We start from the raw sequence: 14,459 nt of genomic DNA on the forward strand, positions 1-14,459 counted from the left end.
CACACACACACACACACACACACACACACACACACACACACACACACGGAGTAGGAAAGTGACCTAGGAAAAGTGCTTCTGGTCTGTGAACTGTCACTAAATTTACTTGGTTTTATCCTGCTGTTTCCTCCGTCTCCTGATTAGCCTCTATTACTGCCTTTTCAAATGCAAATTACCCTCTTATCACTGAGCTTCATTTGCTCTCCCACCTTCAGTAGTTGGTGCCCTGCTCTGCATGAGAATGACAGAGCAGCTCACTGGATTGGAAACACTCTGTACAGCTTCAACAGCAGTGACCAGAGAAATCAATTTATAAGCCAGTAGGCTGACGGTGTTCTGTTCTGGCAACACGTTACAGTCACCCGGGGAGCTTTTTAAAATTTATCCATGCCGCCCTTCACCCTTGACCAACTAAATCAGAATCTTTTAATACTTCGTCCTTGGGGATCAGCGTTTAAAAACAAACAAGCAAGCAAGCAGACAAACTGTCAAGGTGGTTTCTAATATGTCACCAGAATTCAGAACCACTGGTCCAGAAGATTCTCCACTCTTGCATGAGGGTCTTAAAATTTACTGCAAAGTATCCATTCAGAAAATTTGAAGCAAACTTTGTCCTTTGATTTTCAATTAACACGAGGATTTTTTTTAATATTGGGATATCCCTTTATTACTTTCATCTTTCATGCTGTCTTGCTGTTTTAATTTGTTTTTTCTATTTTCTTACCCCAAACTGTCATAACTTGGGATTTCACATGTTGCTTCTTATTACCTGTTTCACAAACATCCTGGAAAGTTTTTGTTTAGCTTTTTACTTCGCTCTGTTCTTGGTTTAAAGTATGCATTAAACTGAGATTGCTGCTGCAACAGGAAGCACTTTTATTCTGACTCAGTGATTAATTAATATGCTTCCTTTCTGGCAAACAGATGGCGAATTGAACGTAGAACTTTTCTTCTGAGTAGCTGCTTGAGTGGGGATTATATTATAAATAGTACAAAAAGACTGCTCAATCAAAAGATTTTACATTAAGTGAAGACAAAAAGTCACAGCCAGTGTTGGGTATTTTATCACAGGACAAAGAAGCCGTATGTCTCCCTGCCAGGTTATTCAGTGACTAACTTAGAAACAATTTTTACTTTATCCAGAGAAAAATCATCATAATTAAGTTGTCTCTTCTGAAATTGGCACTGTATTTTTTTATTTTACAAAAGTCAGTAAAACATGAGTGCTCAAAATATATCTTTGAAAAAGCTGAAGTGACTTATTAACAAACACAGGTGTTACCGTCATAAAAATTATCAACTCCCTTTCTCATCAGGTTAAGAATGATTTTTTTCACCTTACACAGAGCATGGTATATGTATATAAAATATGGATCGTATTAATATTACATATTTTTCATTTTATAAAAATACCTTGAAGGCTTAAGGATTTAAATAAAGTTGCCCTTTTGATGATGTACCTTTCCTTACAAAGCTTTTTCTAAGTTTCCTAAACTTGAAATCCTGACATATTATAAGTTTTAGGGCTTTTTTCCAGGATTCCCGACTGCCTCCCATCACCGTTGTACTGGACTGTATCTGAGCCTAAACATTCCTTGAAGCTGGGTCTCTAACTCACTTATTTTCCTTATTTATCTTTTACTGGTATGCTCAACCTATCTACTTATCATAACATTGTCTCTTCTTGTAATCAATTCAGCTGACAGGAGACTGGTCATGTTTCTGTGTAGCCTCACAGCCTTTCAGCAGCACACTCAGAGTTCTGTGGTTGCTAAACTCTTCATCATCCATGTAGTTCCCAGGGATTTATTATACCTGCTTTCACCTAAATATTGAGGTCTCGAAATTTCTGGAAACTTAGATAAAAATAAATGTTCTGTCCCTTTGACTGTTAACTAATATTTAAATAAAGACAGGCAGACAAATTTATGTTGCGTAGGAAAGTTACAGTTTAGGAGAGCTTGCTTCGGTTCATCTTACCAGAGGTTTGATGAACTTCAGTGCATTTTATGAATGGTTTGGAATATTTTGAGGGGAAGTGGATGTTGCTAATGTGATTGATACTGAAAGATGGGATGTTATCTCAAAGAAGAATATGCACTTCTATCTTAAATTAATGTACAGTTTACCTTGATTGTATGTTTCTGACTTGCCTCTCTGTTGTCCAGGGGACACTTAGGACAACCATCAAACCAGCTAGAGAGGAAAGGAGGCATCCTGGGGTGTTGAGGGTAGTGAGGCCCAGGAGTGTTTAGCTGGGGATCCATTTAAGCTGTTTTGAGAGTGTCTGCTCTGTGACCATCAAGTTCCCCTGCCCTTGACTTGCCAGCTTCTCATCACTATATTTCTGACCCTTGGCTTTCAACTTGACTTTGACTTCTGACCGTTCCCTTTGCTTGTTTTCTAGACTCTTACTCTTTCTTCCTGCCCCTGTGCTGTGGCAGCATCTTGCATTATGCCTGCCCTTTCCTGTCTGAAAAGTCTACCTTATTTCAGACATTCTGGTAGCCGTCTTGCTCTATTAAATATTTAGGGTTGTCTTTGAAGCCTTGCTGTCTTCTTGTTGAAATATTTGTGGATGTGCTACACTTCTGGGCTACAAAGAATGCCTTGTATTAAAGATTCAGCGACGATGAAGTATCTAAGATATGTTGTCTTCAGTTGTATTTTTTTGTGACACGATAAATTAATCTTACTTTTTCAGAGTTTTTCCTCACGACTTAAAGCTATTTCTCTCCCAATTATCATTCCCATTTCTCTGAGGACAAAGAAAAACTAATGAAAAGCTGTCTTTGGATTTTATGTAATTAATTTATGTTAAAGAAAAGTTGTTTTATTTCTTGAGTTATCTTGTTACATTTCAAGGTTTGCAAATACATTAAAATTCAGAAGTCACCAAAACCACTGGGCGACTTTTACTCTGAGTAGCTCTTTTCTTCTTTGGAGAAGTAGTTAGGGATTAGTGGAGGAAGTATGGAAACAGTTTTTCTTACCCTGGCTAGTGTATGCTGGTAGCAACCCTTCCAAAGGTGATTCACACTTGGCCCTAAGAATGTAGAGTTGATCAAGCATCCAAATATTCTTTCTTTTTTTTTAAATCACAGAACTGACTCCTGAGGAGAGAGCCCAAAAGATTGCCAAAGCCATGCGTAAGCAGTCTTCTGAAGTCAAAGAGAAGTGGGAAAGTCTAAACGCTGTTACTAGCAATTGGCAAAAGCAAGTGGACAAGGCGTTGGAGAAGCTCAGAGACCTGCAGGGAGCGATGGATGACCTAGATGCTGACCTGAAGGAGGCGGAAGCCGTGCGGAATGGCTGGAAGCCTGTGGGAGACTTGCTCATCGACTCACTGCAAGACCACATTGAGAAAACCATGGTCAGCATCCCTGCCTCAGATAAAGGATTTAAGAAATACTTTATTGTTAAATATAACACAAATAAGGAGAGCCACATATATAAACTGTTATGAGGGATTGTTATAATGTCAACACTGTTGGCATTAGAATGTAGAACTTTTCCAGACATAATAGATGTTTTCCATATGCCCCTCACCATCAGAATCCCCCTCCCTGCCAAAATAACGACTAAGGTGACTTTTACAATAATTTACTTTTACTTTTCTTTATACGTTTTCACCCAGCTGTGCATCCCTAAACAATATAGGTTAGTTTTACCTGTTTTTGTTGAGTATTTTTTGTTTTTTTAATAATATAGCCGAGGACCTTTAATTATATTACTGAGGTTGGGTCTTTTTTTTTGGCTGCGTTAGTTTTTTTGTTGCTGCTCGTGGGCTTTCTCTAGTTGTGGCAAGGGGGGGGCTACTCTTCCTTGCGGTGCGCGTACTTCTCATTGCAATGGCTTCTCTTGTTGCGGAGCACGGGCTCTGGGAGCGTGGGCTTCAGTAGGTGTGGTGCATGGGCTCAGTAGTTGTGGCTCGTGGGCTCTAGAACGCAGGCCCAGTAGTTGTTGCACAGGGGCTTTAGTTGCTCCGTGGCATGTGGGATCTTCTGGACCAGGGCTTGAACCCATGTCCCCTGCATTGGCAGGAAGATTCTTCACTTTTCTTTTTTTTTGCGGTACGTGGGCCTCTCACTGTTGGGGCCTCTCCCGTTGCGGAGCACAGGCTCCGGACGCGCAGGCTCAGCAGCCATGGCTCACGGGCCCAGCCGCTCCGTGGCATGTGGGATCTTCCCAGACCGGGTCATGAACCTGTGTCCCCTGCATCGGCAGGCGGACTCTCAACCACTGCGCCACCAGGGAAGCCCTGGCAGGCAGATTCTTAATCACTGCGCCGCCAGGGAGGTCCCTGTAAGAATATTTTAAAGTCCCTTTTAATCTCCAGATTTCCCATTTATCTTTTGTTTGTTTTCTTTGCAATGTATTTGTTGAAGAAACTGAATTGTTTCTTTGACAGTGTTTCTCACAGTCTGGATCTTACAGAATGGCATCCACATGGTGTAGTCTAGCAGGCTCCTTTTTAAATCGGTGGTTGGATTTAGAAGTTTAATCAAAAGTATACTGTTTTCCTGGGAGTTCTTATCTACTAATTATATCTTATTGTCTGAGTATGTAATGAAGAATTCGTTTAGCTATAAATTCTGTTTGTAATCAGGTACTGCCCAGAGTTAAGGATGTTAGACCTCTGGTCTAGATTCCCTTCGGCTCCCGTATTGTAGAACATATCCAGAAAAGCAGTTAATGGAATTTAGGCAATAAAAGACACGAATAACAGATTTAGAGTGTATTAGGTTTTTAGTAGCATAGTAAACTATATACTAGGTAGTCATGAATCAAATCAAAGGATAAACGGATGAAAAATCAGACTGACAATATCAATATCATGAATGGAATTTTTATTGCAAAAGATATACATCTTTTGTGCACAGATATTGGATAATACTATCCCTTTGTTTCGCATGTGGCTGAATAGGAAAGAGAAGGAAGGTCTAGGAAATTAACTGAATCCTACTCAGGCAAAGTACATGAGTAAGTAAATATATGTGTAGACAGAGGAATAATAATAATAGATCGCCTTTACTGATGCTTGCTATGTGCCGAGAACAAGATAAGTATTATTATGATGTCCATTTTACAAATGACGACATTGTAGATATTGCTCAAGCCCACACAGCTAGGAAGTGGTGGAGTTTTCTTGATTTCTTTCTTGCTCTTCTCTTTCATTGTAGAGACCTCACTCATAATAATGTAATTAAGCTTAACTTTGATCAACTGCTTGAATTTGAATCTTTAAAAACTACGTATTAAATTTTCAACCCCAAATTTTTATTACTGAAAGAGTATTGGAGTGCCATCTTTCACTGTAAATATACATGTTTCCAATGACCCTGTGAATTAAGTAGCCTTCTTCCTTGACTGTAGTATCCAAAACACTTTTCCATAATTGAATCTGAGTTAAAATAACAAACTAAAAATAAAACCTTTTAGGATAGGTTCTTTGGAAGTTGCACACTTCTTGTATTTTAAAAGATGATTTTTAAACACTGAAAATCTTTAAGCCAATGGTTTACAAAAAGTATGTTCTATTGGTTTGCAAAACCTCTTGGTTGGAGCAAGAATTTACCCATTTGAATTTGAAAGCATCAGTTTTTAATACAGGATGACTAGTGTTGAGGGAAAAATGAAGTTATATCTGGACTAAAAATTTGAGAGTTGTTAATCCCATTTGATTGAAGAAATTACCCACCTCTGCATCCAAATCCTTCTGTTTAAATTTCTGCTTACGTGGGAAAGCTAGGAAAAATACAGCCAATATTTAAGACAAAGTAATAAACTGTGGATTAAGATATTTTAACATCTTATTAGGAAAAAAGAAAATAAAACCCAAGTCTCTTTAAACCAAGTAAAATTGATGCAAAGTCCGGGGTGTTTTGCATGTGCTCTAAAGTATACCCCAATCCCAGTGAAGCTATAGGCAGGTAAAAATAAGTTCTGATTATTACCAAATATTATTAAATATGCCAAAGCAACTGGAAAACAAAAGCTTTTAGGGTAATCGAATAATTTTAACTTCCTAAAATTATCCTTAATCATTCTTATTTGCAGAATACACACCTCTGACAAGAGAAGGGCTGGGATTCACATCTGCCAACGGGTTGCCAGTCAGCACCTTTAACACTAACAGATGCTTCTGTTTTTATAGCAAAGAAAACCACATAGATTTTTGTTCTCTTATAGGAAAGTACAGCCAAAACATGATAAATTGGTTCTTTATACCAGAACACACAACAGATCTGAAACCATTTTAAAATTTGCTTTATTTTAGAAAGCCCCTTAATTTGGAGCTCTTAAAAACCAAAAGATAAACTTTCTTAATAGAAAGATTCCTTGTTACCATAAAACACTGGACCACAAAAACAAAATTAAACCTAAAATGCATTGTTTGTCTAGGGCTTTTATTTTATTATTTATTTATTTATTTTATTTTTGCCTGCATTGGGTCTTCGTTGCTGCGCACGGGCTTTTCTCTGGTTGCAACGAGCGAGAGCTGCTCTTCGTTGCCGTGCGTGGGCTTCTCATGGTGGTGGCTTCTCTTGTTGCGGAGCACGGGCTCTGGGCGTGCGGGCTTCAGTAGTTGTGGCTCTTGGGCTCTAGAGCACAGGCTCAGTAGTTGCGGCGCACGGGCTTAGTTGCTCCGCGGCATGTGGGATCTTCCCGGACCAGGGCTGTATCCAGTGTCCCCTGCATTGGCAGGCAGATTCTTAACTACTGAACCACCAGGGAGGCCCTGTCTAAGGACTTTTAATGGTTTTACCTGTGGCTTGTAAGAGAAAAAGCATTACTTTTATAGAGGGAAAAAACAGTTTCTTCTATAAGATTTAAAAAAATCTGTCTTGAAGTTACAATTTTTAAAAAACTGCCACCATGTTCTGAAATAAAACTGGTTATTATTTAAAATTATATGAATCTGAGAATATTTTGTAGCATTTCATTTTTTATATTTATTTATTTTTGCGGTACGCGGGCCTCTCACTGCTGTGGCCTCTCCCGTTGTGGAGCGCAGGCTCCGGACGCGCAGGCTCAGCGGCCATGGCTCACGGGCCTAGCCGCTCCGCGGCATGTGGGATCTTCCCGGACCGGGGCACGAACCCGTGTCCCCTGCATCGGCAGGCGGACTCTCAACCACTGCGCCACCAGGGAAGCCCCTAGCATTTCATTTTTAATCGTTAATACCTTCAAAATACAAAGTTATTGATTTTATAAGCTGATTATTAGTGTATGATGTAAAGTCATAACTGAAGAAACCTTGAAAGATTTGAGTTCTGTAATTGTTCTCAAACTGAACCTGAGGGCATTCAGGTCTTTTCAAAGTCCAGACTGAAAAATTCTCTTTTCCCATCCCTCTCTCTGTCCCATGCTTCTATATTAATTATGAATTCTTTAGACCTATAATGTCTCTGTTATCATATATCTGCTTTTCTCATTGAACTGTATTTGTGAATCCGTTTATTTGTACACATTCTGTCATCCATGAAAGACCAGCATCTGCAGTCATGGAGAAAAACTATCACAGCTCTGAATTCCTTCCATGCTGCAGCAGTTTTCACGTCTTCATGGGCTTCCCTTCTTCTGCCTGATTCTTAACTTTTTTTCCTTTATGCTACATTACAGAGTCATTTACTAACCCCGCAACCTCAGGTACCATCTATTTACAGCTGAATCCCAAATGTCCATCTCCAGGCCTGACTTTGAATTGCTGCTGTCTTCAGGGTGCTAGTGATATTTCTTTCTGTACATTGACTTCCATGCTTACTGTTTTGGGTGTCATTTACACAGTTACCCCCAAAGTCCGTATCTTTCACTCTGTCCCTGGGCTCCAGATCTGTTCTTCTGACTCTCCAGCTTGACCTTCCTCGTGGTTTTTGGACATATTCAAGAATTTTGAAATGCTGAAACGTATTCTCAGATTTACCTAAAATTAATTTTCTTTTTAAAAATAAGGTCATATTCTTAATATTATTTTGATGTTTACCAACCATAATGATTATTTCTAGCCTTTACATGTTATAAAAGGGGGAACTGGGAAGTGGTTAGAGAGGTTTTCTTTTTATAAGCATAAGGAGGAAGTCAAATTAATATTGTAGTGTTTTAATAAAACTTTATAGCCTTCAAAGCACTTTGATACCTATTATTCATTAGCTAAACTTGGAGTGATGAAAGAGGAGAAGAAAGGGAGCTCATAGACATAGGCCTAGTCTCTTAAGGGGTGGAGATTATAGAAATGATGAAATTTGAGAGCTGATGCTAATAGTATGTTGATAACACCTAATACCTGTAAGTATGGTACATGATTAATTTTTGACACACCAAAGAGTTAAAACTATGCTGTTCTCTTTTAATATCCCAGTTCTATTCCCAATTCCATATTGGCTTAATCTTGCCTCAAGTACCATTTTTTGAGCCTTCATCATTAGAAATGAACTCTGCCCCTCTTGTATTGCAAACTTTGTGCTTAGTACTGGAGACTGTCCATTCTCAAGAAGCTTCCATTCTATGGGGGGGGGCATTAAAATATGAATGCTTACAATACCAAGAACTAAGAGCTCTGATAAGAAATGATGTTTAAAATCTATAACAAGTGGTTCATATGGCACCAAACAATCAAGAATGTCTCCCACCATAAAACCTGATTTGAGTGTCCAGAGATGTGCAGCCTGGAAATCCTGGCTAGGTTGGAGATGGCAGATAGAATGCTGGGGAGCACATGGGCGGGGCCTGCAGCTAGGGCTGGGGAGAGAAAGACCTCTGGGAAATCTTCCCAATGGGTCGGGCACTCCAGTGAGTTTTTTAAGGGATGGGTCGGATCTCAGCAAAGACTTTGTGGGGAAAAGGATACATGAAAATAGAGGGGGTTGGAATTATGTGGAGAAAGGAGAAAACTTAGTGTTTTCATTATCTTGTTGTTCATCCTCACAGGTCATATCACTGTCATTGACCTGAAACATTTTTTGTTTTTTTTCCCCCCTCTTCACATATACCCCTTCAATCCCCACTTATAACAGCTCTCTTACTGTGCTCAGAACCGTAATTTGTCAGTTCTAAGCTTCATTTACCTCTTTTCTGATAGACCCTGCTCTTCCTGGACTACCTTTAACTGCAAAGAGAGGTCATAAATGACTTTGAAAGAGATATATAAATATATAAATCTACGAGTATATAATGTGCATAGATTTTGTGGTTAGGAAAGGTTTGTTTTACTGGCCACTTTCTAACTTAATTTTAAATGGAAAGAGTTCAAATCAAGTTGTTGCATCAGGTGAAAAAATATTAAGGTATCCATATTAAAAAAGGAAAATAGAAAATTAAAGATAAAATCAAGACTAGAAATTAGTAAAATGGATAAAAGTGGCATACATTTTCTAGATTAAATTGCATATCATGAAAAATTTGGAAATACATAATCATTTAAATGAGTTGGCATTATAATTTTTCTCTTCGTGCATCTATTTAGATTCTCTAGCTTATAAAGGGTGATTCTTTGGCTGGTGGTCCTGGTTGCTCAAGACCTGAGTTGAGTCAGCTGTTATTGAGTGGGCAGCTCTAGTTGATGGCCTCTTAGCTGGTCTTGGTGTTTTTTGTTTTTTTTTTAAGGAAATATGGAATACTAGCTTTTGTTATATTCTTTTCTGATGACATTATTCTTGTCCTTTTCTTCCAGGCATTTAGAGAAGAAATTGCACCAATCAACTTAAAAGTTAAAACAGTGAATGATTTATCCAGTCAGTTGTCTCCGCTTGACCTGCACCCATCTCTAAAGATGTCTCGCCAGTTGGATGACCTTAATATGAGATGGAAACTTTTGCAGGTGTCAGCTGATTCCTCTTCATTTGGTCTTTAAGCCCTACCTCTCTGTTCTACCACCTGTGATCCTTTTCTCTTTCTTTATGGGTTGTATTTGATAATGGATTTCTAGCCTGTGATGACATCCGTTGTCTTTCAGTATCTTGAACCCAAAGGCCTCATTTATTTATGAATATAGACTTTAATGTAATTTTATGATGTTCTCTTCATATGATATTTTTAGAAAATTGCAAAAGGTCAAATAAATCACAGTAATTGAAACCTATAGTAGGTCACAGAAACATTTTTTCCATAATGGCTCATAAAGGAGTCATTTTTCTTACTTTAATCATGTTTTTTTTTTTTTTTTTTCTTTTGAAAAGTTAAGGAAGTCCCCATCCTTCTTCTTCCTCTGCCTGCTATTTAGGTATCCTGCTCATTTTTTCCAGCTAGCATACTTTACTGTAGGGGTATTTTCCTTTAGCCCTTAGATCTTAGTTGCTCTAATGCAGTTGTTCTGATGACTAGGCCTGACTTGTGCATCTCAGATTTTAAAAAAGCCAAACCAAGAAGAGTCCTCCTGAGTGTTACTAAGTATCAGCATTTGCAAGTCACCACATGTGCCAGTCAGTAGTTTTTGGCTCAGTCTTTGTGGAACTTTGTCACATTTAGTGGCCTGTTTCTAGGAGTCATAATAATAATTTTTTCCCCCTGAAAAGTAGTGGGAGAGTTTAAGTGGAAGATTGAAAAAATAATTCTTACTAATCTTTCTCTATATTTTGTACCTAAAATGATGTGATATATAACAAGATAAATATGTAATTTTGAGGTAGCACGTAAAATCATTTTATTTTAAAGGTATAATATTTTATAGCCTGATAGGTCCTGAATTAATTCAAATGTTGAACCACCCAATGGTTTGTATATTTTCTTCATGAAATTGAAGAGGTAATAAATGAGTGTATGGTATTAGACAGTCTTTTCTGTCTTTGAAAAGAATATTAATAATCTGGGATTAGTAAAGCAGGATCTGTTAAACTCATACATGCTTTTCTAGTGAGTAGAACACAAAAGCATTTGATTTGTACTCCTTATTTCTTCTGCTCCCTTTCTCTAATTCATTATCTTCATGTACGTATTCCTGTGGTCCGTCTTGGTTCCCTTCCCACTCTGCTTCTGTTACTACTGTCTGCAAAGATTGGAAGTCAGGGAATACGTTATGCATGAAAAAGGATGTGTATTCTTTCATCCTGATCTCTGAGCCTGGTAACCACTGGAGCTCAGATGTTAGCTGCTGATTGAACAAGAGCAGCACAATTTATGCTGGCAGACAACAGTGTTAAATTTCAAGAGCAGCATCTTGTGTTCTCCTCTGGAATGTAAAAGTGTGGTGTTTGAATGCTTTTTGGCCATAACAAACAAAGTACCTGCTAATGTAATTTAAATAGCTAACCAGGAGAAACTAGAGGTGCCCAGTGAGCCAGAGACACACGTTCCATTTAAAGGCAGCTGAAGATAAGATTGACAATCTAAGTGAAACACCTGACTAGCGTTACTAGACAAAGACCAGGAAAAGGAAACGGAAATGTCAGTAAGGCTGTGTGCAATTGTTATTGATTTGCAATTAGTTTCTCAGGGTACCAACTCTGCATTTTCAAAATGTAGAGAGCTAAGAATGTGGTTAAAAAATAGAGAGAGTATATTATTCAGCTGGTATCTACTTGAATACTTCCAAATCAAGATGATGGACATGAATTTGGAGGAAAATAAGACATTCCATATTCATATGTCCTTTCACTTTCCATCTCTATCTGTTTATCTATCTGTCTATCTATCTTCATCTTCATCATCATCTATCTATTCATCTGTCTGTTTCTTCCCTTGGAATATTTTAGACTTCTTTCTCATTTGCTCCCCATAACCCTTTTTTACCACCTTCCTTACAAAAGAGAGGTGAGTAGCCACTGACCCCATGACCACATCCTGACTCTAGATACTTTAGAATGTTACTGCTTTTGAGTTAAGTGTAGAATAACTTAACTTGCCTTGACTAATAACAATCTATGCCTTGACTAAGGCATAGATTCTGGCATCCGGTGGGTTGGGTATGAATACTAACATTGCCACGTACTAACTTTATGTCCTTGGACACCTCTTTCTATCTCAATATCTTCATCTGTAAAACAATGATAATAATGAGTAATACCCAATATGATTTTTGTGAGGGTTAAAAGAATTAATTCATTTAAACTACTTGCAAGAGTACCTGGCACTATTTACTGTTACTTGATGTCAGAAGGAGCCTATTTTCATACAATATTTTGATTCCAGATACAAAGGAGTCTGTACCAGCAATCATATCTTGGGTAGTAGCATCATTTATTATAATACTTAAATCAATGATATTATTAAGGTTATTGTTTTGAAATCAAATTATTCCTTGTGTGTGTATGTGCAGGTTTCTGTGGACGATCGCCTTAAACAGCTTCAGGAAGCCCATAGGGATTTTGGACCATCCTCCCAGCATTTTCTCTCTAGTAAGTACCGATAAATTTGACTGATCTCATTAATGGAATGAATCAGCATATTATTTCACTCTCACTCAAGAAGCTATATTCTTTGCTATAAATATATTTATCAGATGAGTATATAAAAGAAGATATCAACATCAATGACAAGATTGCTTATTGGTTATTGTTTCTATAATCTGGTCGTGGTAAGTCTTTGAAGTGAAGCAAAAATTAACTCATCTGGGCTTCCCTGGTGGCGCAGTGGTTGGGAGTCCGCCTGCCAATGCAAGGGACGCGGGTTCGTGCCCCGGTCCGGGAGGATCCCACATGCCGCGGAGCGGCTGGGCCCGTGAGCCATGGCCACTGAGCCTGCGCGTCCGGAGCCTGTGCTCCGCAACGGGAGAGGCCACAGCAGTGAGAGGCCCGCGTACCGCAAGAAAAAAAAAAAAATTAACTCCTCTTAGCTAGGGTTTTTCACTGGACCATCTGTTATAATAACTAATATAGTATCATATCATTGCTATGCCATATGCAAAGATTATGAACTTTTTCACAGTAAAGAAATCATTTTTATATTTTAAAATTAATTTTCCTCCTTAAAAAGTGCATATTTGTTTAAAATGCACCTGGAGCTTTAAAAAGTAAAAAAAAAAAAAAAATTTACTTCCCACAAATCTTTGAGAAGATTTTGGTTTATTAGGCTCACTGCAATCATACTTGGCTTTTCTTCTGGCTAGGTATTGCAGATTTAGCCAAACCCACATATGTAGATTTTTAGGCAGTAGTCTCCAACTGAAATGTTTCATTTTATGGACTGTTCATGAGATCTTAAATAAGTAATTTGAGCTCCTACTTTGTTTATCACTCACTGCTAAGGAAACTAAAGAATGTAAAATTCAGAGTCACCTAGATTGAGATTAAAATATTGCTCTGACTGCTGTGGCCTCTCCCCTTGTGGAGCACAGGCTCTGGACGCGCAGGCTCAGTGGCCGTGGCTCACGGGCCCAGCCTCTCCGCGGCATGTGGGATCTTCCTGGACCAGGGCACGAACCCGTGTCCCCTGCATCGGCAGGCGTACTCTCAATCACTGCGCCACCAGGGAAGCCCAAGATTAAAATATTAATTCTGCCTTTTACCAGGCCTGTGAATCCCTGAAAGTTAATTTCTTTATCTTAAAATTACTATAATAGTACTTATTTTCTCTGATTGCCTTGAGGTTTAAATAAGAAAACAGATCAAGTTACACAAAGCACCTAACACAGTTCTTCGCACAAATGCTTTCACTAAATGTTAATTCCTTTCCTTTCCTTTTCTCTGGCAAACATATGTAAGCAAGCACTTTGTTTAATTCAATTTAAGTGAAGGTTGAAACTTAATGCAAAGCTTATTTTTCCAATTAGGTACCTTTGTATCTATAGCCATAGAGAAAACTGAAGTAATAATATCGTGTCTTCTAACTAAATTGCTTACATTTATATTTTCTCTTAACCTTTGTCATGGTTGGTAATCTGTTTTCCCTCAATTCAAGGTCAGGCTTTTCTTACTCTCACAATTTCAAGAAGCCTAATGAGTCATTTCCTGACTTTTGTGTCCTATGCCTCTCTAGTGCTCAAACTAGCTCCCGTTAGTGTTTCTCTCTCTCTCTGTCTCTGTCTCTCTGTCTCTTTCTCCCCTCCACCCTCCCTTACTCCACCTGCCACCCCACCCGCGCCCCCCCACCCCATCCCGCTCACACACACACACACACACACACACACACACACACACCTGTTTCACAACCCTGAGCTCTTAGGTAGCCTATCTTTGAATGATGTTTAGTCCTTCCTGGAATGTACTGTCTACCTGGGTGCCAGGATGCATTTCCATTTGGATACTATCAATGTTGATGAAATAAATGGGCTTGCAGAATACTCATTAGGTATGAATTAACTCCAGATTGCTTACACTTAATTTTATAGAATGTAAAGCTATATGCTAAGACCAAATTAAAGAGAAATTTAACAAATAATTGAGATTCTATAGTTCTGAGGCATATGTATTTATTAGTATTGATGAAACTGAACACTTTCACCTAACAACCATTCTTTCATAATAAAAATCAAACTCTTGTTCATTAGGAAATGAAACTTGTAAAAATTGTGAAACTCAAACACA

General features: G+C 38.4%; 1 protein-coding gene across 12 annotated transcripts in view; it reads left to right on the forward strand.

Moving 5' to 3' along the window:
• The window catches only part of UTRN (utrophin), a 505,655-nt gene that overhangs the window by 399,993 nt on the left and 91,203 nt on the right, over positions 1–14,459 (forward strand). For all 12 annotated transcript variants that reach the window (XM_029224149.1, XM_029224150.1, XM_029224155.1 and 9 more), the window contains 3 exons: positions 3,105–3,373; positions 9,674–9,820; positions 12,254–12,332. In XM_029224149.1, the coding sequence (XP_029079982.1) occupies positions 3,105–3,373; positions 9,674–9,820; positions 12,254–12,332 (495 nt within the window). The remainder of the gene's footprint in view (positions 1–3,104; positions 3,374–9,673; positions 9,821–12,253; positions 12,333–14,459) is intronic.

This window comes from Monodon monoceros, unplaced genomic scaffold (genome assembly GCF_005190385.1).
Source record: "Monodon monoceros isolate NGI ecotype Baffin Bay Population unplaced genomic scaffold, NGI_Narwhal_1 Super_Scaffold_15, whole genome shotgun sequence".
Lineage (NCBI taxonomy): Eukaryota > Metazoa > Chordata > Mammalia > Artiodactyla > Monodontidae > Monodon > Monodon monoceros.